Source organism: Myxine glutinosa, chromosome 5, assembly GCF_964187855.1.
Source record: "Myxine glutinosa chromosome 5, kmMyxGlut1.1, whole genome shotgun sequence".
In the NCBI taxonomy this organism is placed as follows: domain Eukaryota; kingdom Metazoa; phylum Chordata; class Myxini; order Myxiniformes; family Myxinidae; genus Myxine; species Myxine glutinosa.
The window spans coordinates 167,702,216-167,728,739 of NC_136265.1; the positions used below are offsets into that span (position 1 = coordinate 167,702,216).

Sequence of the window (26,524 nt, forward strand, 5' to 3'; positions counted from 1 at the left end):
CCACTCGTTCCGTTCTTTACTCACCAAACCCGGCGCTCCAACGCCTCTCGTACATCGCATGCATTCTACTCGCGCACATTCTTGCGCATCCATTCCACCATTCGCACACTCTGTCATCACACACTCCGTTCCACACCTCTCCTCCGTTACGTCCTCCGTAACACTCACCACGGGTGTGCACTCCTGCACATACCCACTCACGCGCTCCAATGTGCCCTCCCGCACACACGCCACAACCAACTCAGGTGTGCGTTCTCGCACACCCGCCACAACCAACTCACACTCCTGGTCACGATCACTCCCACTTCCACACTCTTTCGCATTCATCACTCATACACTCCGACGTGCTTTCGCTCTCGCACTCGCGCCTCGACGCCATTCGCACACGCACGCCGTTCACCTTCACACACCTTTTCCTCACCCGCGCGCCATTGCCATTCACACAGCGCACCATGGACCTTTTACGAGCGCCCGGGTTACGCCTGCATCCCAAGCGCGCGAAAATTATTTTTGCACCAAACACTTTCCTGCAAAACCTCCCCGCACAATATACAGCCCGACTCACCTGGGCGCTTCTTCTTCTTCTTCTTCGTTCCTCCACCACCTGCAAACTTTTCATCTGGTTAATAAGCACAGCATCACGATGCGAATCCAGACTTTGTGCATTATCCATTTCTTCACCCCACGAGTGCTTTTCTAAGTTCGGCGTCTCTTCAATTCCAATTTCCACTATTTATTTTCCAATTTGAATTAATTATTTTCCTTTTTCCGCCGCTGCATATGAATTTGCCTTGTCCAATTCGGCGGCCGTCGGGTTTTTCACACCCCGAGTCGCGATCTCTATACCCGTCCAGTTACCTGCACCTTGCTCCAACTCGCTTCTCCCGCGCTCCTCGAGTCGCGCTACCTCGTCGCGTACCCCCGCAACCTTTTCACCCGATCTGCGGTCAATGTCTTCCTGTACTCTTTTCGCCATGGCGTTCATTTGCTCCTGAAATCCATCCGGGTTGTACCTTGCTTCGTGCCTCATTTTTCCCATGTCGATCCCCTGGGTAGCCATCATTGCATCGAATCCCTCACTGTCACCCTTCATAGATGCACTGAAATGCATCATAAAAAGGCCCCAGTCCATTGGCACTGCGGGCCCGGCTATCGCCGTCACATACGGGAGGCCGCCATTTCGTGTGCCTGCAACCCCCGCTACCGCACCTTCTTTGCTTTCCTCCCGCATTACTCCCACTGCCTCCCTGGGGTCCTGGGTCGACTCTACCCCCTCTTCTATCTCCCCCACCGGCATCCGACCGCCTTGACCATCCATGGCACGATATAAATTTGGTTGTTAAATAATAAATTTCGGCCGATCGTAATTTTGACCAAATTTTTTCCCGATGGATTAAAATTTGGTTCGGGCTTCAAATCCCACTCCCCGACACCAATTGTTACGGATCTCAGAGTACGGCACTCCCGTTAGCAAGGAGGGGTTAATCCCCTTGTCTTGTTAAGCTGGCCGTGTCCGGTCCTGGAACTATCCCGCTCCTTTGCGGGATGAGATTGGCCAGGGTGATTGGTCAAAGGTTTCCCAAATACCTTCACCAATCTCTCCGCAAAGCAGGGAGATGAGTCCCTGCTCGAACCGCGGATGTTATGGTAATTGCCGAGCGGTTTAGCAATCCACGATCCGGGCCGTTAACAAAAGGACTAAACCCGATTATAGCGGTTCCTATATTGTGCCACCGATATTCAATTGGGGACAGGACGCAAGCGATCGGATGAGAGGAACCAAAGAATAAGAAGGGTGAAGGAAGAACAAATATGGTTTATTAACGATCTAAAAGAGGAAACGAAAGAAGGGAATATACAAGAAGGAAATAAAAGGACATAGGGCAAGCTTATCTAAACAGTCTTAACTTATCACGACCCCAGGACAAACAGACAGACTCACACGGAATGGTAGCTGGTAGGGGAGGAAGGTCCAGGCAGATGGTTCCAGGCGATGGGATGGTCCAGGCTCCGGGTCCACGGGCGAAGAAGGGCAGGCAGCTTCGCGTCCCGTTGGCGCGCGACCGGACCTTACATATGCGAGGGACTGGAATGCGCGTACGTATAGCGTGCCGAACGCTCTCAAAACCACGGCAGTTCGTATCACACGATCGTCCCAAGCGATCCTCCGCGCAAGGTTCTTATCATTCGACGCCTCTGCGCTGTTCCCTCAAGTTTGCCAGTTTGCCGATCTTCTCTCCTCGCATCTGCCGATCTCCCCCGCATCTCCCGATCTCCGTGAAAGGGATTCGCGCTCGCGCTTTTATCACAAGCCTCGCGTATCAAGCCGCGTCCGCTTCGCTCCGCCTACCGGTGAACACGCCTCGGCCCGGATTGGTCGTGAGGGTTCATCGGCACCTCCCCTCGTGACGCGTTGATGGGGCCACGCCTATATTCCTGGCCGCTCCTCCCTTTTTCTCCCACTCTGCCACGTGGATTATGGCGGCTTGGGGCCAGCTTCAGCTCAAAGGCAGCGAACGCTGCTGGCAATGGCGGCTTGGGGCGAGCTTTAGCTCAAAAGCAGCGAACTCTGCTGGCAAAAGCGCGCCATACAATTTTGAGAGGGCAGATTACGCCGCAATATGAATGGAAATGGGAATTTGAGAAGGGGGCTAGGTTATTTGGTTAATACAACGCAGATTCAACTATTGGAAACAGATCCTTACCTGAAACACATACTAATGAAATAACTACAGAAGGTTCCTATGGTGTCCTACGTGTTGCAATATGGCCTAACTAGTGTGTGACCTTTGACCTTTACACCAAAAATGGGAGTATTTACAGGGGATTATTTATAAGGGAACATTTACAAAAATTTACTAGTGAAGGGTTCTCAAAACCGCAACAATATATATATATATAATATATATAAATATATATATATATATATTGTTGCGGATCTCGGAAACGTCGGCTCTCCCCTTATCAAGAGGGGGATAATCCCCTTGTCCTTTATCTGGCCGACGCGATCCTGGAAGTTATCACGTTCCTTCCGGTCGGTAATAAATAGGGTTGTTGGTCGAATTTTAGTCCTATTACCTAATTACTAATACCGACCGTGAAGCAAGGAAATAACTCCCGCCCGAATCACAGATATTGATGGAAATTGCCGAGCGGATAGCAATCCGCGATCCGAGCTGTTAATCAGTGACCAGACACAATAATAGCGGTTCCTAATCGTGCCACGCTTACCCAATTGAGAAAAGACTGATACGATCGGATTAAGAGGAAAACCAGGAAGAACAAGGAATTTATTAACAATGTACAAAGAAGAAGAGGAAACGAAAGAATGTACAAGAAAGAAGAGGAAGAAAAAGTACACAGGGCAGTCTTAACCACAGTCTTAACTTATTCCCTTGGACTCGGGCCCGATCACTCTCAGATTCGGTCTCAGACTTCAGACTCACGCGGGGATGCAGATGGTAGGGTGGAAGGTCCGGCGATGGCGTTCAGGCTCTGGTCCTCGACCCGTACCAGGTGATGAAGGTGGACGGCAGACAGCTCTCCGCGTAGCGTAAGCGCGTGGCGGACAATTATCGTGACGGGGAAAGGTTGGTATACTGGCGGTTATACGTCGCGCTTTTCGCACATGTCCTCCCAAAGTAGCCGCCTCAATCAAAGCTCATAATGTGAGTTCTTTAGCGCGCTCTCCAACGAGTCCTTCATGAATGTCAACTTCCCCCCAGTGAGTCCTTCTCATCAGTTCTCAGTAAGCCAACCTTCCGACAAGTCCTCTTTAATGCGAGCTCGCTCAGGCAGTCCTCTTCATAAAGCGCAATTCCTTTCAATACCAATCTTTGGCTTCAGTCCTCTTACCAAGCGCAATTCCTTGCAGTCCTCCTCATCAGTCCTTACGAGGGGTTTGTGTTCGCGCTTTTATAAGCCAAGCTAGCGAACGCTCTGGAAGCCCAAACCACGCCCGGTCAGGCGACCTCACCTCAGCCCTGGTTGGCTGGTGTTGGCTTACCGGCTCCGCCTTGATGGCTGGTTGACGTGGCCGCACCTCCTCCCTTTGCGCTCCGCCCCCTTCTTCAGGCTTTACCTTGTGGCAATTAGGCTGGGTTGAGCGAGCCCAAGGGCAGCGAAGGCTGCTGGCCAAGGAGCGTAACAAATTGGGAGGGGCCATGGGGTGCAGACTGGAGAGCGCTTAATGGCGTCGCTTGGAGGGAGGCTGCAAAATGAACAAAAGGGGCCTACTCTTATTTGTTTGACACAACGCAGATGCAACTATTGGGAATGGCCTTATCTAAACACATACTATGAAATAACTGACGTCCTATGGTGACCTACGTGTTGCTTGTGGCCTATCTATGGGGTCCAACCTTTAACCTTTAATGATGTTATATTTACAAGTGTGGGTTCTCAAAACCGCAACAATATTATATATCTACATATATATATCTATATATATAGATATATATTATATATCTATTGTTACGTGTTACCTCCCCAAACTCCAGTTAAGGTGCCCCTCAGAGTCTCAAGAGGAACACGGCAGAAAGATTTGTTATTTTGCGTGTTCTAATAAACCATGGTAAAATCACACCAATGCAATTGTAGAACAAAACAAGTAATTGTATTAAGAACTCTCATATACACAATAAAAACACTATTAAAGAAAGTACAATGAAAATGTCACTTGCATCAAATGATCAATACATATGATGGAACCATCATTCCCCCAATGCTCTAAAAGCAATAAAGTCACGATACACCAAACGTGAGTGGAATGAAACATTCCCCAAAGTCCGTGCACTAATCCCCATGCTGGTTGAAGTCGTGCAGAATGACGAGAACAGGCAGGTAGCGACATGGCGGCGGACGATGAGTTACGAGGTGAGAGGTCGATATGGGAATTGAGCCTATAGGTAAAGCAACGGCGCTCCACACGGTGAGGTCGATATGGGAATCCCAGTGATAAAACAATATGCATCAATCGGACTGCCTCTTCGAGGAAAAAATGGCATATGGGCCTGTAATGGAGGAGCTGGCTCCCTCCAACAATAACTCACGCTTGGTAATAAAACCTGAGACACAGGTTTAATTGCAATCACAATATGTATGCAGGTTTAATTGCAATCGCAATATGTGACGATGTAATGGGCAATCCGATTCCCAGGAAGCCTCAACTCATTCGCGATCAATATCAAAAAAGTCCGCTCGCAGCCTCGATGCGACTCACAGCTCTCTCCTCTCCCTGCCGATCAGCTCCTCTCTCTGCCGACTTTTTTTTCCCTCCCATTCTGGCCTCTTTGCCGCGTCTGCGATTTTCCTTCACAAACATTTATTTTCACCTTTTTCTAAAGTCATCGCCATTTCACACAAAAATCTTAACAACACTATCACCTGAAACTAAAAATCCGACAAGTACATTCTAACAACCAAGGCAGAAGTGACGGATCCATAACAATATATATATATATATGATACATACAGTCACGTGAAAAAGTAAGTACAGTAGTACACCCCATGTAAAGTTTTGACTTTTTCAACATATTTCAACATACAGCTATTTGATCTTCATTTCAACAATATTGATAGATAAAGGTGATATAATATAACAAATATCATGAAACATTTACATTTTGTAGTCCATTGTATAATTTAAATAAACATAAATGCAAATTTCGCATGTGGAAAAAGTAAGTACACCCCTACATTTATCACTACTTCAAATGCCTAAAATTAGAATCAGGTGCACCAGCTCAGGTGCAAATGATTAGAACATCGTTAGAGAGGATCTTGGAGGAACCTGTCTCATTTAAACCTCAGACATTTAGTTTGGTTTGCTCTTTGTTGTTGGTGTGTGGCGTCATCATGCCTAGATCAAAAGAGCTCTCTGAGGTCTTCAGAAAGAAGGTTATGGATGCCTACGAGTCTAGGAAGGGATTTAAAAAGATCTCCAAACAATTTGAAATCAATCATTCGACTGTCCGGAAGATCATCGACAAGTGGAGAAGATTCCAAACAACTGCCAACTTGTTCAGGCCAGGCCTCCCCAGCAAGTTCAGCCTGAGAGCAGATCGCAAGATGCTGAAAGAAGTCTCGAAGAACCCCAGAATGGCATCACGGGACCAACAGGTAGCTCTTGCCACTGTTGATGTCAACGTGCAAGAGTCTACCATTAGAAAGAGGCTGCACAAATTTGATCCACATGGGAGGTGTGCCAGGAGGAAACCTTTGCTGTCCAGAAAGAACATCAGGGCAAGAGAGGCAAAGACCAGCACTTCTGGAACAATGTGCTCTGGACAGATGAGTCAAAGGTAGAGTTATTTGGCCAAAGTACCAGAAGACATGTTTGGCGAAAACCAAAGACAGCATTTGACCACAAGAACCTGATACCAACTGTAAAGCATGGTGGTGGACATATTATGGTTTGGGGCAGCTTTGCTGCATCAGGGCCTGGGCAGCTCACCATCATCGAATCCACAATGAATTCTTCATTGTACCGGAGGGTGCTTGATGATAATGTGAGGCAATCTGTCGGAAAGTTGAAGCTCAACCGAAGGTGGACCTTGCAACATGACAATGACCCTAAACATACCAGTAAATGCACCAAGGAATGGCTGAAAAGAAATAAATGGAGGGTTCTGGAATGACTAAGTCAAAGTCCGGATCTAAATCCCATCGAGATGTTGTGGGGGGATTTGAAACGAGCTGTGCATGCAAGAAACCCCTCAAACATCGCACAGCTGAAAGAATTCTGGGTGGAGGAGTGGGCAAAAATTTCTCCCAGTCAGTCAGAGACTGGTAGACAGTTATAAGAAACGCCTACTTGAGGTTGTTTCTGCCAAAGGGGGCAATCCCACCTATAAGAGCCAAGGGTGTACTTACTTTTTCCACATGCGAAATTTGCATTTATGTTTATTTAAATTATACAATGGACTACAAAATGTAAATGTTTCATGATATTTGTTATATTATATCACCTTTATCTATCAATATTGTTGAAATGAAGATCAAATAGCATGTTGAAATATGTTTAAAAAGTCAAAACTTAACATGGGATGTACTTACTTTTTCACGTGACTGTGTGTGTGTATATATATATATTTTTATATATATATATATATATATATATATATATATATATATATATATATATATATATATATATATATATATATATATATATATATATATATTGTTGCGAATATGGAATTTGGCCTCCATATCCGCTTGTAAATATTTCCCTATTTTCTCCAATACTCCCCAACTTTCCCCGATCCCCCATTCCCTAGTCCCATTGCATGTAAATAACAATCAGTAGAGCCGACCTTCCCCTTATTCCCCCATTAAATGTCGTGCCCAGGTCCACCGCACCACACGTAGACAACTTTCGGACATCTTCCTAGTTATTCTTATTCTATGTCAGTTAAGGCCTCGTCTCCATTAATTATGACTCTTCGTTGCACCAGAATGTGATTATATGGCATCAGTAGTGAGTTTAGGACCTTTCCCATACCTCCTTCCATCTTCTTCCCCAACAATTACAACAACAACAGAGGAGATGGCGGCGGAGCGGGGGAGGATGCGTCCTCACACCGGCTCGATTAGCGCCATAGACCATGCGCTCCACGGGGTTACCACGAAGGGGCTCCTTGTCAGCTCCTCGTCAAGGGCGGAGCCTGGTAAACCCCCCGCACGCACCCAATGAGAAGCAACGTGCCGATTCCACGAGGCGGAGCTAACGAGCCGAGGGCGTGTGACTCCCCGCCGGATATACGCGGCCACGCGCCGGATGTGAGGAGAGATGCGCACCCAGCTTGGAGAAGGAAAGCCACCTGCGAGCGCTGAGTCAGATGCGCCTCAGCTTGGAGAAAGAACGTCGCCTTCCGAGCGCTGTGACCTCCCTGCATCTCTGGACCGGACCGAGTCGATTCTGCCTTGAGCCAAGAGTGCACCTTGAGCCATCGATACCCGCTGTCCTTTTCATCAACCCCCGTGTGAGTCAGCCTTTTGTCCCGTTTATCTGTCGTCTGTTGGGGTTAATATAAGAGTGTGTCTAAGTGCTTGTCTTTCTATGCTGTCCCTCTTGTAGTTGTAATCTAACCTTCCGCCTTAATATAACCTCCTCCGGAGGTCTTGAGAACTGAACCCCTGGTGTCGTATTGTGTTATTGTGATCCAGCCGGGTGTCTTCTTTTTCTTATTGAGCCAGCATCGCGCGACTTCGTCAACGTCGAGTATAGTCGGGTAATTTGTGCGGACACGACGGCCATTCCGCTCGGCCCACTTTAACATCAAAGTCGTGTCTGTAACAATTGGTGTCGGGAGTGAGATTCGAGGCCCGACCAAATTTTGAAAAAAAAAAAAAACGAATAGAGGAAAAAAAAAATTTGGTCAAAATTTGGAGCGGCCGAAATTCGTTTTGTTTTACAAAACCCGAATTTTGAAAGTCGCGCTATGGCGGATCAAGACGGCTGGGGTCCGGTAGGGGAGAGTGAAGCAGGGTCGGTCCAGGACCAAATTGAGGGACATGAGGGACATGAGGAGAGCGAAACAGCGGGGGTAGCAGACGCGCGAAATGGCGCCTCGCACATAGCTACGGCGGCCGCACCCGCTGCACAAGTGGGAGGGATGGCCCAGATGCAGGTCCTCATGGAGCAATTTATGGCGCAAATGCAGGCGTCCCTCAAACTGCAGAGTAACCAATTGGGGAACCGGATGGATGCTCAGGGTGAGCGATTGGAGGGCCAAATGAGGGTTAATAGTGAGCGATTGGAAGGCCAAATGAGGGTTAATAGTGAGCGATTGGAAGGCCAAATGAGGGTTGATAGTGGGCGATTAGAGGGCCAAATGAGGGGTACCGGTGAGGGATTAGAAAAGAAATTTGAGGGGTTAGACAACGGGATAAAAGAAGTAAAGAATGGGTTAACGGGGGTAGAAAACAGAATGGCTGCCCAGGAGAATCAGATAGAGGGAGTGAAAAATGGGTTAGAGGGGTTAGAAAACAGTATGGAAGGCAAATTGAGGGACATGAGGGACCAAGCGGAAAGGGAAGTTAAACAAATGGAGCAGCAGATAGAGGGGGTCAGAATGGGGGTAGAAACCAAACTGGATGCTCACAGGGAGGAGATGGAGCAGATGAGGGTGGCATCTGGGCAGGAGATGCAAGTGATGGGAGAGGAGATCAGAGGAGGAGTGAGTGAGGAGGTCGGAGGAGTGCGCGAGGAGGTGAGGCACTGTAAGGAGCACATGGAGAAGGAGGTGAGAAAGGGGACTGTAAAGTTACAAGGGGGCATAGAGGTCCTGACGCAGGAGGTGGAACAGCTGACGGAGGGACAAAAAGAAGTAAAGGAGCAGGTTCAAAGGAACACTGCGGTATTAGGAGGATTAAAAGCGACACAAAACGACATAAAAAACGACTTGATAGCGACAAAGAGGGAATGTCAGATGGTACGTGAGGGACTGACAACGAGGTTGGACGAGGTGATAGAGGTAATGGAGACGAAGGACCGGCAGGTGAGGACGCACCTGGAAACGGTCAAGGTAGCCTTAGAGGATGAGCTTGAGGATACGTACCGGGGAATAAAAGAGGTGAAGCAGAAATTAGAAGAAGTGGAAGAAGGGATGAGCGAAATTAAGAAGCGACGGAGAGGGGATAAGAAAGAGATAAAAGAGGAGATAAAAGAATTGGTCCAAAGTCTGTGTTTGGATCGTGATGATGTGCTCATTAACCGGATGAGGGATTCGCAGGTGATGGAGGAGAAGCGAAGAGGAAGAGGACCCGGTGTAAGTGGTGACCAATATGGTCGTGCGTATGATGCGCCAGGGGATTTAAGGAGCTTGGGGGTCGAGATGGACCCGGGTGTTCGTGAGAGGCCGTTGGTGAAGTGTGCGACAGGTCTGGTGTGCGAAAAAGGAGGTGTGCGAGAAAGTCCGACTCTGGGGTGTGTGAGGAAAAAGTGCGTGCCAAGGAGTAGTGAGGGTGCTGGCGAGAGTGAGTCGGTCGTAGCGCGTGTGCGAGGGAGCACATGGAAGCGTGGTGTGGTGAGTGTTACAGAGGGTGTGACGGGAGAGTGTGCGCAGGAGTGTGCGCGAGAAAGGTGTGTGACGGACAGGTGCATGAGGAAAGAGTGCGCTGTCAGAAGTAAGGAAGAGTGTCCACCTGTGGTGAGTGTTACAGAGGGTGTAACGGGAGAGTGTGCGCGAGAAAGGTGTGTGACGGACAGGTGCATGGGGAAAGAGTGTGCTGTCAAGAGTAAGGGTGAGTGCGCTGTCAAGAATGGAGGTGAGAGTAGTGAGAGTGACAAGGAGAGTGAGTTTGTTGTGACAGGTGAGCGAGGATGCACACCTGGAATGGTCGAGCGTGAGTGGGAATGCACGCTGGAGTTGGTGGTGAGGCACGTGGTTGGGTGTGCGAATGAGGGCACACCTGTGATTGTCACAGAGGAGGTGACCGAGGAGGGGGCGCGAAGCGGTGTATTGGTGAGGTGTGCGAGTGACGAATGTGTGCCAAAGTGTTCGGTGGTCAGGTGTGTGACCAAGGCTGTGAGTGGAATGGGTGTACCTGGGTGTGTAAGGAAAGGTAGCATGGGCACAGCTGGATGTGTGAGCAAGGAACGGGCTGCGGGGTGTAAGCGTCCAGGTGAAGCATCGACGTTACACGGGTTAGAGGTTAGAGCGACTTTTAGCCGAAGCAGGCCCTCGGTGCGTGCCGGGCCTCGCTTTGAACGGCCGCGTCCAGGCTCCACTAGGCGGAGCTGGCAGCCCGATAGGAAGGGTCGTTATGGCGACCACGTTTTGTTGAGACGTGCCGGCAGGTCGAGATCGGGACATTGGATGGCTCCGTGCCGAGATGGTGCGTGGGATCTCGGCCCGGGTAAACCTCCGTCCCTGCACCGAGTGCCGGACGCATCCAGCCGCTGGCACAAAACAACCAGCATCCATTGCTTGGCTTTACGAAGCCGGGCTTTGGACAGGGATTGGCGCACCGAGAGGTATTAGTGAGTCGACTGGGTGATGAGGTTAGTGTTTTGGACCCAAAATCAGAGAAAAACAAAATTTGATGATTGGCAAGGGATTGGCAGTAGTGATTGGCAGATGATGGGCAGTGATTGGCAAATTTTTAATTTGTTGAAATTTGATGTGCAAAATTGGTAGTGAGAGACCCCCGATGTGGTGGGATGGCAAATCCACCATCCCTCACAGGTGTGGGGCAAAGGAGCAATAGTTTATGGGGTGTATGGCAGTGAAAACTAGCCCGGGTGGGTTAGGATATGGTGTGTAGGGATCTAGCGAAGATGACAGTAGGTAACGTTAAGATTAGTTAGTGACTGATACCTGTAGTGGGGACGCAGGTAGATTAGTGTGGATGATAATGACGTGGGAGCGCAATAGTTTAAAGGGACGACTGGGAAGCGCAAGTTTCAGAAGGGAGTAGTTAGCTGAGATGATGCCGTGTTTGTGAGAATTGAACAGGTGTGATTGCACAGGTGTGCAACTGGACAGGTGTGTGGAGCAGTGTATGAGTAGTGAGTGTGTGGATCAGCGCGAATGCGCTTGGGGAGAGAAGGGTGCAGGTGGCACCAGGTGTGAGAGCACAGGTGTGCAGGTACAGGTGTGTGGAGAGAGTTGGAGTGAGTGGTACGGAGTGGTGTGCATGGTGCGAAGGTGTGGATGGGGGAAGAGTGGACCCCTTTCACGAGCACCCGGGGCGGGTAGTGTAAGTGTTAGGTAGAGGGTGCAGGTAAATTGTGGTTGGATATTGGCATTTGTGGTGCGGTTGCAGAATGGTGTTGTGAATGGGTGCATTAGTGTTGTGGAAATGGCTGGGCGTGTAGCCTGTTAGTGTGTGTAGTTGGTTGGGCACTCCACCACTGTGAGGATGTCGGCCAGGTGAGGCCGCAGGTGGGCTCTGGGAGCCGGTAGTTGTGAGTGGGTGCCTGAGGATCCCGGGTGTGGATCGGGCAGCCCAGTGCCAGAGAGGGCACGGAGTGGGGAGAGAGCCAGAGGGCCTTCCCCTGGTAGTTAGGTTAGGGTAAGGAGCAGGTAAGCTCGGAGGCAACTGCAGTGGTGGAGGTGTGCAGGTGGGTAGACCCACTGGGAGAGGTACACGTCGCAGCCCAGAAATTGTACGAGGGCACCGGGAGATGAATCGGGGGAGTGAGACCCCAAATTGAAAAGCACCACAGTTTGGCCAATGGGAATTGGTTTTTTAGAACCCATAGTGTAAGAGGGCCAATGGTTTGGCCGGAGAAAGACCCCGGGTAGTGTAAAGTTGTTAAAGTCATTTAGGAAATAGTTAGGATTGATGAACCTGTCGCACCATACGCAGCCACTTACCTGTGGTGATGATGATGACTCCACACCTGTGTTTTCTTTGTTTTGTGCAGGAAATGAGAATTGCTGTGAGGATTTGTGAGACGCATCACGACGTGGATGAGACATTGGGGTGATTCCATCTCTCCCTCCCTAGGAGGGACTGATGATGAATTGGTAATGGCAAATTTTGAGGAGAGTTGAAAATGGCAAATTTGATTGGTTAGGAGGGAGAGAAGACGAATTTGGTTTATGGGAGGAACGGGGAAGACAGTAGGGATGTTTGTTGATTTGTAAAGTAGATGTTTATGGGTAGTGTTGTGTTTTGTGGATGCAGTAAGGGGTAAGGGAGGGGCCATGTAGGTTACCTGGTGGGGGGGGGGCGTACGATAGGAACGTACCTGTCTCACCTGGTTCCCATGTGCCCCCAGTGTGCATTACCTTATATTGCGTGCACTTTTGCGCCCTTACCACCTTACTCACTTGTTTCTTCTTTTGTCTCCCACCTCCGAGGATCTGGCTTTGGGGTAGAGAGAGAGGAGAGAGAGGTGCTGGCTGCGCAGTTGTGGGCCTGCACTTTCGCTGTTTGCTGCCGGGATCGATACACCATATGGACCGCAATGTTTGTGGCCACCCACAATGGACCGCAGTTCGTTTGCGGCCAAGCACCACCCGGGGATGGACCTATGGGTCAACGTGGCACCTATGCCATAAAGGTGAACCACTGTTAATTAACACCACTGAAGGCCACACGAAGAGCAAGAGACACCTGCAGGGTTAGGGGTTGTCGCATTTATTTTTAATCATTGAACAATGGTGACTGCACCGATTGGTGGTGGGGTGGTGCTTTTGATGCTCGGGAAGGGTGCTCTGCACGTTATTAAAGGCCGTCGGCCACAGAGCACTCGTGGGTTGGTGTATCGATGTTGGCAAGCGCGCTCTCTCTATGCACAACATCTGCATGTGTTCCTCCAAAAACAGGTCCTGGATCGTAGTGTAAATAGCAGCGTAGTCTTGTAAATAATGCTCCCTACCGGCTGTATGTTTAGTTTGAGAATTCTTTCCGGATTCGGTTATCCTGTGGGTGTGTTTCTGTGAGGAGAAGGGTGCAACGTCGCAGGGGGACATATTTACTCATTTGTGAATATCTGTAAAACTGTCGCACTCAGGGTAGAGTTAATAGTAGAGGGAACTACATTGCGTGCCACACTAAAGTAGGTAAAAATTTATCGGGTCGGGACGCCCCGAGGGTAGAGAAGGGTGCAATGTTGCGAATATGGAATTTGGCCTCCATATCCGCTTGTAAATATTTCCCTATTTTCTCCAATACTCCCCAACTTTCCCCGATCCCCCATTCCCTAGTCCCATTGCATGTAAATAACAATCAGTAGAGCCGACCTTCCCCTTATTCCCCCATTAAATGTCGTGCCCAGGTCCACCGCACCACACGTAGACAACTTTCGGACATCTTCCTAGTTATTCTTATTCTATGTCAGTTAAGGCCTCGTCTCCATTAATTATGACTCTTCGTTGCACCAGAATGTGATTATATGGCATCAGTAGTGAGTTTAGGACCTTTCCCATACCTCCTTCCATCTTCTTCCCCAACAATTACAACAACAACAGAGGAGATGGCGGCGGAGCGGGGGAGGATGCGTCCTCACACCGGCTCGATTAGCGCCATAGACCATGCGCTCCACGGGGTTACCACGAAGGGGCTCCTTGTCAGCTCCTCGTCAAGGGCGGAGCCTGGTAAACCCCCCGCACGCACCCAATGAGAAGCAACGTGCCGATTCCACGAGGCGGAGCTAACGAGCCGAGGGCGTGTGACTCCCCGCCGGCTATACGCGGCCACGCGCCGGATGTGAGGAGAGATGCGCACCCAGCTTGGAGAAGGAAAGCCACCTGCGAGCGCTGAGTCAGATGCGCCTCAGCTTGGAGAAAGAACGTCGCCTTCCGAGCGCTGTGACCTCCCTGCATCTCTGGACCGGACCGAGTCGATTCTGCCTTGAGCCAAGAGTGCACCTTGAGCCATCGATACCCGCTGTCCTTTTCATCAACCCCCGTGTGAGTCAGCCTTTTGTCCCGTTTATCTGTCGTCTGTTGGGGTTAATATAAGAGTGTGTCTAAGTGCTTGTCTTTCTATGCTGTCCCTCTTGTAGTTGTAATCTAACCTTCCGCCTTAATATAACCTCCTCCGGAGGTCTTGAGAACTGAACCCCTGGTGTCGTATTGTGTTATTGTGATCCAGCCGGGTGTCTTCTTTTTCTTATTGAGCCAGCATCGCGCGACTTCGTCAACGTCGAGTATAGTCGGGTAATTTGTGCGGACACGACGGCCATTCCGCTCGGCCCACTTTAACATCAAAGTCGTGTCTGTAACAATATATATATATATATATATATATATATATATATATATATATATTGTTGCGGACATGAGAACTGTAATTTTTTTATTGTGTGTATTATTATGATTGTTTATTCTGGCCCCTCCTGCCTCCGGAGCTGTGTAAAGGTCAAAAGGGCGTCCCATAATTAGTCCATAAAGCATCCACACCACAGCTAATCATAGAATACCCCTGTTCAACAGTTATATCTTATTATGTGTTTTAGGGTAAGGCTGTGTCTCCCATTAATTGAAATACTCCATTGCACCAGTGAAAGAGATAGATTCCCTTCATTCCCACTCCCAAAACTTCCATTCCCCCTTTTCGTCAATTGCCATTCGCATTGCCAACTGCATTTTGGGCGGTTTTCTCTTCATCCGCCATTGACCACGAGGCAGGGTTGGGGAAGAAAGGCGGGTCCCCACCTCGTCATAGAGGGGAGGAGTGAGTCAGCCCCACTCAACCAACCACAAACAAGGGGTTGGACTTGGAGAGGGTGTGGAAAGAAAGATCGAGGAGGTTCGCGAAGGTTAAGGGGTGGGGCCTATATAACCCACGGCAGGGCGTTTCCCAAGCGGCAGAAGGGAGATGATGAGCTTTTACCGAAACTGCGAGAGAAGTCCAGAGTTGAGCTGCAGATCGAGCCACCGAAACTGCGAGAGAAGTCCAGAGTTGAGCTGCAAATCGAGCCACCGCAACTGCAGCCACAGCAGCGTGAGGCCTGGACGGCAGTTTGGAGCAGGGCCGCGAAGGGGCGGCGGCTGCCCAACGAGTCGATCGGGGCAGGACTAGTTGGACCTCCCTATCCCGCCAGCCATCCATCTCCCGCCAGTCCTATCATCATTCCCCGTGTAAGTGTGCTCGTAGTCTGTCTTTTGTCTTGTCCCTGGGTAGTAACAATAAGTCTGTATAAGCTAGTAGTGTAGCAGCATAGCAAACCTGTTGTGCATTTTGTGATACAAGCACCAAATTTGGCACAAATGTACATTAATATGTTGCGAACATTTTCAGATATTGAGCCACTTGAAATTGCGTAATTTTTTTTTTCAAATTTTTTCAAATTTCGTAATTTAAAATTTTTCGGGTGACACCGTCACAATTTCGGTCTTCGAGGCCGGCCGATATAGTGGGGCGGCTTAGCCCAAATATTCAAAAGAATTGTGCATTTTGTGATACAAGCACCAAATTTGGCACAAATGTACATTAATATGTTGCGAACATTGTGTGGTCAGCAATGAAGACGAGAGTCTGAATTACATGTATGCAAAAGACCTTGTGAACCAGTGAAGCAAATACACGGGTAAGCATGAATTAAATCTAGGGCATGATATAATTTCCATGATGTTTACCTCTACACTCAATGGTGGAAGGAGGTAATGTTTTGATCCCAGCTTGTCTGTATGTCTGTTTGTCTGTTAGTCCACAAAATTCCAGACAAAGCTTGTAGTAGTGGTAGTTGTAGTGGTAGTGGTGATAACAGAAATTGTTATATAGAACTGAACTTATATTATTATATGCAGAAAATAACTTCATTTCTATATGCCCTGCATTGGACAGGTTAATTGGTTTATGCACTGAAGGGGTCACCCTGGTGTGCACTGCTGTGTTCTGCCTCACTGAGTTGTTCAGGTATGATGTACTCAGCACAAGCTTCCGGTCGGCCCGGAGGTGGGGGTGCGGGGCCTGTCACGGAACGTCAAAACAAACGGCCTGCCGGGGCCGCCCAAAAGTCGGGCGTGAGGGGCGCGTCCACTAATGGAACGCCTCTCGCTTCCCAGATCGAGGGCCACGTGGTCAGGAGAACCTCGTCCCTTCCGGTCACACTTTGCCTATCGGCCGGCCTCGAAGACCGAAATTGTGACGGTGTCACCCGAAAAATTTGAAATTACGAAATTTGAAAAAATTTGAAAAAAAAAAATTACGGAATTTCAAGTGGCCCAATATCTGAAAATGTTCGCAACATATTAATGTACATTTGTGCCAAATTTGGTGCTTGTATCACAAAATGCACAATTCTTTTGAATATTTGGGCTAAGCCGCCCCATTATAGTATTTTCACTGTGTCACCTGCGTCTCATGTGCTTGTAAATAAACGTGACTGCTGTCTTTTTGCTTATGTGTGTGAATAGTAAATAAATTTAGTAGTATTTCCAAACCTTTCTTTGCCTTCGTTTTCCTCTTTGCATTCGGTCGCTTTAGAGTTTTCCATATTGGGCAGCCGCGGTGCGATACGGCCAACGTTTGGGTGGAATTGGGTTCTAGTCGGGGAATAACTGTTCGGTCGCGGCAACACCACCGCTCGGTAAAATAACATCTTTAACCGCGTCCGTAACAATATATATACACACAGTGAAACCTTGACTTACGAGTGCACCAACTTACGAGTTTTCCGAGATACGAGCCGTCGCTCGGGCGGTTTTTTGCTTTGTGATGCGAGCCGAGATCTGAGTTACGAGCTTACGCCACCCGCCACTAGGTGGCCCAACGAGCGTTCAGGTCACGTGGTTATCTTGCCGTGCAAACATCTCTGCCGTATATCGCTGCTGCTTTGTTTTCGCATTTTTGTTATTTTGGAAAATTTCTTAGTTTTAACCATGGGTCCTAAGAAATTGAGTGCCAAGGGCAGTGCTGAGAAGAAGAAGAGGATGATGTGCTTGGATATAAAACACGCAATCGTCGAAAAACATGAGCGAGGTGTGCGTGTTGTCGACTTGGCGAGTCAGCACGATCGTAGTACTTCTACGATATGTACGATTTTGAAGCAGAAGGAGTCGATAAAGGCTATAACGCCAGCCAAGGGCGTTATGATTATTTCAAAGCTCCGGACCTCTATCCATGAAGAGATGGGGAAGTTGTTGTTTGTGTGGTTGATGGAGAAGCAGCTTGCAGGAGATACCGTGACCGAGAGCACCATCTGTGAGAAGGCCCGAGACATTTACGGGGATTTGGTGCAGCAGACGGCGGGAACATCAACGGACGAGGCATCGGAAGAGTCATTCAAAGCCAGTCGGGGATGGTTTGATAATTTTAAGAAGAGGACCGGCATTCACTCCGTCGTCAGGCATGGTGAGGCAGCAAGCTCGGATGTGAAGGCAGCTGAAGATTTTATTATAACTTTTGCCGAACTGATACAAGCCGAAGGATACATCCCCCCGCAAATCTTCAACTGTGACGAGACAGGGCTCTTCTGGAAAAAGATGCCGAGGAGGACGTATATAACGGCAGAGGAGAAGAGCATGCCAGGCCACAACTTGTTCAGAGTGCCGGCGATAGCTCGCCTTCTCTTTGTGGAAGACACGGTGAGATCCTTAACATCCAACAACTAATGGGCCGCAAACGCGCCGCCCAGTTTAGCGGTACACACATTGATGAATCACCCTGCCTGTGAAACACCGACATGACAGGTTATAGCTGGGTCGTGATTCAAACCCAGGCTGGACAGTTTAGAGTCAAGTGTGCGTACCTCCAGTCCAGGCCATCCTGCCAACTTGTATGCTGCATACAGGTGAAATATAAAGCGCGAGATATTTTTATATATACTGTATATTTCAAAAAAAATTGGTGTGGTTTTTGGCGGGCTTGAACGGATTAATAGCATTTCAATTCATTTTAATGGGGAAATTTAATTGGAGAAACGAGCAAATTGAGTTACGAGCTCGGTCACAGAACGAATTAAACTCGTAAGTCAAGGTTTCACTGTATATATATATATATATTGTTGCGGTTTTTAGAACCTTCACTTTGTAAAATAATAAGCCTTGTAAATAATTCCCTGTAAATATCCCCATCTTGTAAATGTCAAAGGTCGCACCCTAGTTAGTCCATATTGCAACACGTATGACACCATAGGAACCTTTTAGTTATTTCATTAGTATGTGTTTCAGGTAAGGCTCTGTTTCCAATAGTTTGACTCTGCATTGCATTAATCAAATAACCTAGGCCCCTTGTTCAATCCCGTTCATTTTGCGGCTTGCCTCCCTCCAAATTGTGTTCCCTTGCCTGCCAGTAGCGTTCGCTGCCTGGCTCAAGATGCCATTAACCACGTGGTCAAGCTGGAGAAGAAGGGGGAGGAGTTATAAATTGTGTTCCTTTGCTTGCCAGTACCATTCGCTGCCTGGCTCAAGACGCCATTAACCATGCGGTCAGAGCGGAGAAAAAGGGGGAGGAGTTATCGGAGCGAGGCGTAGCCCTGTTAAGGGCGGAGTCGGTGAGCCCTCGCGACCAACCAGGGCTGAGGCGAGCTTACCGGTGGGTGTGTCCTAAAAGCCCGCGGCTTGATACGCGAGCGCGTGATATAAGCGCTCGCGTGGGACTACATACGAAGTTGGGAGAGAGTCGGAGAGAGAGTGAGAGAGAGAGCCGGCATGCAGACAAGAAGTTGCGGGGAGAGTCGGTGAGTCGAAGACGAGCCAGAGAGAGAGACAAGACAGGAGTGAGCGTCAGAGACACGATTCCTCCCCGATATATGAACCCCCTCGCATGTAAAGGTCCGCTCGTGCCGACAATACCAACTGCGCTGCCTGCCGGGTTTCCCCGCGGAACTGGAGCGTGGACCAGAGTGGAGCGTGGACCGGAGTGGAGCGTGGACCGGAGTGGAGCGTGAACCGGGGCCGGAGCCAACGCTGGCCCATCTGCTTGGACCTTCCTTCCTGCTATTCCCCTTTCGTGTAAGTCTGTTTGTGTTGTCCTGGGCGTGTTAATGAAGAGTGAAAAAGCTTGCCCTGTGTCCTTTTGCTCCTCTTCTTGTACATGCCCTTCTTTCATTTCCTCTTTTATTAGTACAGTAATAAATCATATTTGTTCTTCCTACCTTTTGGTTTCCTCTCATTCGATCGCTTTCGTCTTTTCTCAATTGAGTATACGTGGCACGATTGAGTATACGTCGCCCGGTCGGCCCGGAGGTGGGGGTGCGGGGCCTGTCACGGAACGTCAAAACAAACGGCCTGCCGGGGCCGCCCAAAAGTCGGGCGTGAGGGGCGCGTCCACTAATGGAACGCTTCTCGCTTCCCAGATCGAGGGCCACGTGGTCAGGAGAACCTCGTCCCTTCTGGTTGCCTTGCCGTCTCACCATGAGCGCTGGTCAGGGTGTACTTCAAGCTAAGCTTAAGTGTTAAGTTCCTCCTTGCCCTCGCAAGGGAAAGGCTAGGGTCAAGCTCTCCCAAATTTCCAAACACTAGAAATTGGACGTCTCAAATTAATTAATTAATTTGTTAATACATCTCAGTCGCCCGCGACCTCTCTAGCGCGGGTGTCGAACCAGTTCAATTCCGGTGCGACCGGGCCGAATATCGGCCCGGCCGTGGCCGAAGCCGTTGATTCCGCCGTAGCACGCTAACGCGTAGGCTCGCGCGTCCCTGGTCCGCCGGGGCTCCGCGGGTGTCCTACCGTGGCCTGGCGCCGCTATTCTCTCAAACTTCCGGGAGTAGGTGCCGGTGCCCGGGGACGGATTTCGCTGTCTAAACATGGTAGCGCTAGGCCAGTGGGACAGCCGGAACCCACGTGCACTCACAAGTTGTTCTGCGCGTGGGCGGCAGTATCAGACCGGGGTGCCCAAACGCTCCCCGGCTAAAGTTCATCCTGAAAGCGCCCACATTGTGCGGACAAACCCCACCAAGTCGAGGGCCACGTGGTCAGGAGAACCTTGTCCCTTCTGGTCACACTTTGCCTATCGGCTGGCCTCGAAGACTGAAATTGTGTCGGTTACCGATCCTTCGGGTTCGGAACTATGCAATTCGGTCTTCGACACACATTCGGTCTTCGACACACGACACAATTCGACACAATTTCGGTCTTCGAGGCCGGCCGATAGGCACAGTGTGACCAGAAGGGACGAGGTTCTCCTGACCACGTGGCCCTCGACTTGGTGGGGTTTGTCCGCACAATGTGGGCGCATCAGGATGAACTTTAGCCGGGGAGCGTTTGGGCGCGAGGCGCGTTTGGGCGCCCCGGTCTGATACTGCCGCCCACGCGCATAACAACGTGTGAGTGCACATGGGTCCCGGCGGTCCCACTGGCCTAGCGCTACCATGTTTAGACAGCGAAATCCGTCCCCGGGCACCGGCACCTACTCCCGGAAGTTTGAGAGAATAGCGGCGCCAGGCACGGTAGGACACCCGCGGAGCCCCGGCGGACCAGGGACGCGCGAGCCTAAGCGTTAGTGTGCCACGGCGGAATCAACGGCTTCGGCCACGGCCAGGTCGATACTCGGCCCGGCCGCACCGGAAATGAACTGGTTCGACACCTGCGCTAGAGAGGTCGCGGGCGACTGAGATGTATTAACAAATTAATTAATTAATTAATTTGAGACATCCAATTTCTAGTGTTTGGAAATTTGGGAGAGCTTGACCCTAGCCTTTCCCTTGCGAGGGCAAGGAGGAATTTAACACTTAACACTTAAGCTTAGCTTGAAGTACACCCTGACCAGCGCTCACGGTGGGACGGCAAGGCAACCAGAAGGGACGAGGTTCTCCTGACCACATGGCCCTCGATCTGGGAAGCGAGAGGCGTTCCATTAGTGGACGCGCCCCTCACACCCGACTTTTGGGCGGCCCTGGCAGGCCGTTTGTTTTGACGTTCCGTGACAGGCCCCGCACCCCCACCTCCAGGCCGACTGGAATGAATCCCGGTGTCCCGATCCGAACCTTCAGAGCGGGCCGGCTGGGGAGTGCCTGGCACCCCGTACCTGCACTTTCCGTCCCTGCGGTCCCAAATACCGGAACCACCCGAATACCACTTTATTCGACAAAATGAGGTGCGGCCTACATCTAGGCAAGGCCGCGTGACGTCATCGCGCTTTCACCTTAAAAGACTTATTTGATATGAGTTAATATTTTGATATAAGCCTTAGGAAACCAACCCTATAGAAGTCAATACCTCCAACGACACAGGCGTGCATTCGTGCCGCGTGACGTCATCGCGCTTTCACTTTAAAAGACTTATTTGATACAAGTTAATATTTTGATATAAGCCTTAGAAAACCAACCCTATAGAAGTCAATACCTCCAACGACACAGGCGCGCATTCGTGCCGCGTGACGTGGTGACGTCATCGCGCTTCGACCTTAAAAGACTTATTTGATATAAGTTAATATTTTGATATAAGCCTTAGGAAACCAACCCTATAGAAGTCAATACCTCCAACGACAACGAACGTTATGCATCTAATGATAAGCATAAGAACCATCAAAAAATATTTTATTTTCATCACTTCAAATCGACCGAATTTCACCAAATAAGATACCGCACTCGATGCAGGGACCTTATTTTCGTGGCAAAACTGGCCCCAGAATTAAAATTCGTTGTGGAATGACGGCGTGCACAATGGAACAAGATCTCCTCGGAGTCTAATTCGTGCCGCGGAACATGGTGACGTCATCGCGCTTTACCCTTAAATGACCTATTTTATATAAGTTCATATTTTGAATAACTCGGTCAATTTTTGCCTAATCGTCGCCAAATAGAGGTTGCCGTTACCTACAGATAACCCTCTATCCCCCTAGAGGCGAGGTCAGGATGAATTTCGTAATAAAAATAAAGTCCTTCAGCGACGGAAATTTAACATGGGGCTTTCCTATGTAACTTTACCCCGAGGTAATTCCACCAAAAATCCCCGAAATTTTGCGGGTCCCGTTCTATTGAGTGTGAAGCTCATCTAGCGACTGCAAAATCTGAAAACAGAATTAAGATCCGAGTCCCCGTTCACTCTCGAGGGCCTCCAAGAACAAATCGCATATATTCCTAATGAAAAAACTCCGGAGTTCCTAAATCCCAACTCCCATGCCATCCGATGTCAATCCATAAATCCACAAAATCAGTGGGATACAAAATGTAAACTGTTCCAGCTGGCGGGAGGGTATGCGCTCTACCGAGTGCCGTTCTATTCTTTTTTGAGTTTGGAATTAAACACATTGAAACTGATAGTTGGAATTGTACCATCTTAAAAATGGGTATTTTCTACGTTGCTGTGGATCATATGCCACTTGCATGCGAGCACATAAAGTGTTGACTAATTGGCCAAACATAGCCCCTCCCTTCACTTCACTTCCCGCCTGCCCACGAACAAAGTTTGCTTTGCTCTTTGTTCAGTCATTTATTTTACTGTACCGTGCACTGCGATGTCTGTTAAGAATTGGGATGTTGACAAGTATTGAAAATCTGGCATTACAGCAAATGACAGTAGACATACCAAAGCCTGACGCTATAAACGTTGTTGTCACCATAACAAAGCCAGATACTTCCTATTTTTGCAAGAAACCGAGTATGAGGGCAGTAATATATGTTTCAGGAATTGTAACATTTCAGAAAAATGTTTTTTTTCCTGTACTTCCATGCAGTAGAGTTCCTCACCGATTTCAGGAAGGGTCGTCTCAAGAACGTTGTCATCACCATCAGCAACACCATTGTCGTCGTCCTCATAATCGTCACTCTGTTGAATCCCCTCCACCGTTTGCGTAGATTCGTCACATTCTGCAGGGCTCGAGTGAAGATGGACAATTTCGTCCATCTCTGCATTCATGTCACTTGCAAGGAAAGCAGCAGCGGTTTCCTCGCCACAGTCATCAAATTCTGCCACGATAATAAGTTGACAGATAATAATAGTTACTATCGGGCTCACAGCAAAAACGAAAAAATAGGGCCAATACCCCTGGGCACTCACCTCGTAGAATAAAGCAGTATACTACACCAACTAAAGGTATTTTAAACAATATAGTGGTATTTTAAACCAATTTAAGGGGTTGCAAGGAGACAGGGTAGCATGTGGAATTATACAAACGTAATCATGACTTTAGACTGACAAAAAAGAAAGAAAGAAAAAAAAGATATATTTTGTGGGGTAACCCAACCCCATAGTCCCCCCTTCGTACCCAATTTTTCTAATGCCATGAACAAACTTTGGTACATCGTGGGGGATGAAGGTTGTGATCAAGTTTCATCAAAATTGTGTGTGTAGTTTCAGAGCTAATACCTATTTTCGGGGGTCAACCCCCCTCCAGCACACCTCCTTAAACCCTAATTTTTTTTAATGCCGTGAACAATATTTGGTACATCATGGGTGATGAAGGTTGTAGTCAAGTTTAATCAGAATCATGTGTGTCGTTTCAGAGAAGAAAGCAAATACCTATTTTTGGAAGGGAGGGGGTGGAGGGGTGGGTTTGTGGGGGGGGGGGGGGCGGCAAACCTGGGCTCACTTTGACCCCCCCTCCCGTAGATCCCTTCAGGCCTTGATTATATATACTGTATATATATTTTAAATGCCGTGGACAAACTTTGTTACAACATGGGCGATGAAATTTGTGGTCAGGTTTCATCGAAATAGTGTGTGTAGTTTCAGAGGAAAAAGCACGTACCTACCTTGGGGGGGGGGGGGGGGGGGGTCAATTTTTGCAGTATGTGTTTGCAATATTTTTTTAAAGCTGTGAACAAACTTGAGCTGCAAGTTACCAAATATCATATTAGCCAAATTTATTCACATTCCCATCAGCAGTTTCGGAGAAGAAGTTGCAAGTGTTTATGGACTGATGACACACCATCCCATAAGCTCTCCAGAACTACGTTCTAGGTGAGCTAACTTGAGCGAAGTCGATGGCGTGCCATTGCAAATCCATACACTTCCCCCTAAAGCAAAGATGAAAGATGGCAAAAAGTTCCACCAGAATTGATCTAATATCAAATTTTGAGTAAAAATAATTTTCCCTCGTTTTGACCGGTGATCCTAAATCCGCATCCTCTGGGGAAGGAACCGGACGACAAACCCAAAAAAATCGTTACATATTTCATGCGTCCCCCAATATTGATTGCATATGCAAAGATTCATTTTAAAATGTGTAAAAAAAAAAAAGAATAAATAGCACCGCAAAGTGGGCGTAACCCCTCAGCCCATGCATGGTGGAAACCAATTTCAAGAAGGCTGCCGTGGAGGCCATATTGAAAATCGCAGCGTGCCCATTTTCGAAAGGAACCTTCCCCTACTCAACCCCAACACACACTGCAAACAGGGATTTCATCGGACAAGCCGTTCTGCTCGAAATTGACGGAAACCAATTTCAAGATGGCTGCCGTGGCGGCCATATTGAAAATCGCAGTGCGCCCATTTTCGAAAGGAACCTTCCTCTACTCAACCCCAACACATACTGCAAAAATGGATTTAATCGGACAAGCCGTTATGCTCAAAATTGACGGAAACCAAAAGTTTACGGACGCCTGGATGGCTGCCGTGGCGGCCATATTGAAAATCGCAGCGCGCCCATTTTCGAAAGGAACCATCCTCTACTCAACCCCAACACACACTGCAAAAATGGATTTAATCGGACAAGTCGTTCTCCTTGAAATTGACGGAAACCAAAAGTTGACGGATGCCCAGACGCCCGTGACGACAATACCCCATAGCCCAATTTGGGCAGAGGGGTGAAAAGTGCCCAAGTCTCCATAAAAATACTCCATAAAAGTGCCTTTAGCATGGATTACAAGCTACGTCAAGTTGGATGGGGAGTGTTGGTGAACAACGTCTTTCCACAGATTATCAATGGGATTCAAGTCCGGGCTTTGGCTGGGCCACTCAAGGACTTTCACGTTCTTGTTATGAAGCCATTCCAGTGTTGCTTTGGCTGTATGCTTGGGGTCATTGTCCTGTTGGAACCTAAATCTTCACCGCATCTAAGGTCTTTTGCATTCTGAAGCAGGTTCTCTTCAAGGATTTGCCTGTATTTTGCTCCATTCATTGTTCCCTCAATCTTTGCAAGTCTCCCAGTCCCTGCCTCTGAAAAGCATCACCATAGCACGACGCTGCCACCACCATGCTAGGAATGGTGTTAGATTGGTGATGAGCTGTGCTCAGTTTCCTCCACCCGTATTTCTTTGCATTCAGGCCAAATAATTCAATTTTCGTCACATCAGACCACAAAATATTTTGCCTCATGCTCTCAGTCTTTAACGTGCGTTTTTGCAAACTCCAGGCGTGCTGTCATCCTTTTTTTTCAGGAGTGGCTTCTGTCTGGCCATTCTCCCATAAAGCCTAGATTTGTGAAGTTTTGCAGAGACTACTGTCCTGACAGGTTCTCCCATCTCAGCCAAGGAACTCAGTAGTTCTGTCAGAGTGGTCATTGGGTTCTTGATCACCTCCTGGACCAAGGTTCTTCTTGGTTGGATGGCCAGCACGAGGAAGAGTCTGGGTAGTTCCATATTCTTTCCATTTCCCAATGATGGAGCTCACTATGCTTTTGGGACCTTTCAACACTCCAGACATTGTTTTTTACCCTTCCCCAGATATATGCCTCCTCACAATTCTATCTCAGAGTTATATGGACAGTTCCTTGGACTTCATGGTAGAGTTTCTGCTTTGCCATGCCCTGTCAACTGTGGGGCCTTATATAGAAAGGTGTGTTTTTCTAAATCATGTCCACTCTCCTTTTATTTATCTCCTATTATTTTTAAATCATGTACACTCTTTCTAAATCTCTCCGAAAAGACCGACTGGGCAACCCTCCCTATCTACTTTCTCAAATATCCTCTCCAAGAAGTTCTGTCATTCAAGCTTTTGGGTCTCACTATCTGCCATGATCCTTTATGGGAAAACCACATTTCCAAGCTGGACTCCAAAGCCAGTCGCCAACTGGGCACACCTGAGCTCCTCACCACATACAACAGCTTCACACTGTTGAAACCAAAGCTTTCAGAATAATTGGAATCTCCTGCGATGAAGGTAACTCCAGGGGCCTTTCACTCACTCGCCGCAGGCAGGTTGGTGGTCTTCGTCTTCTACCGACTCCTCTCCGGCCTTGCACCCCCAGCTCTCTCTGTGACCTGTCCCCCAAATATTCCTACAGGTCGCACAAGAT

At 48.6% G+C, this 26,524-nt stretch overlaps 2 protein-coding genes across 5 annotated transcripts in view; one reads left to right on the plus strand and one right to left on the minus strand.

The window, feature by feature from the left end:
• The window catches only part of LOC144892419 (uncharacterized), a 748,105-nt gene that overhangs the window by 377,796 nt on the left and 343,785 nt on the right, over window positions 1–26,524 (plus strand). The window lies entirely within an intron of this gene.
• Window positions 1–26,524, minus strand: part of LOC137426759 (uncharacterized) — a 78,881-nt gene that overhangs the window by 33,757 nt on the left and 18,600 nt on the right. For all 4 annotated transcript variants that reach the window (XM_068115613.2, XM_068115615.2, XM_068115612.2 and 1 more), the window contains exon 3: window positions 23,037–23,255. In XM_068115613.2, the coding sequence (XP_067971714.1) occupies window positions 23,037–23,255 (219 nt within the window). The remainder of the gene's footprint in view (window positions 1–23,036; window positions 23,256–26,524) is intronic.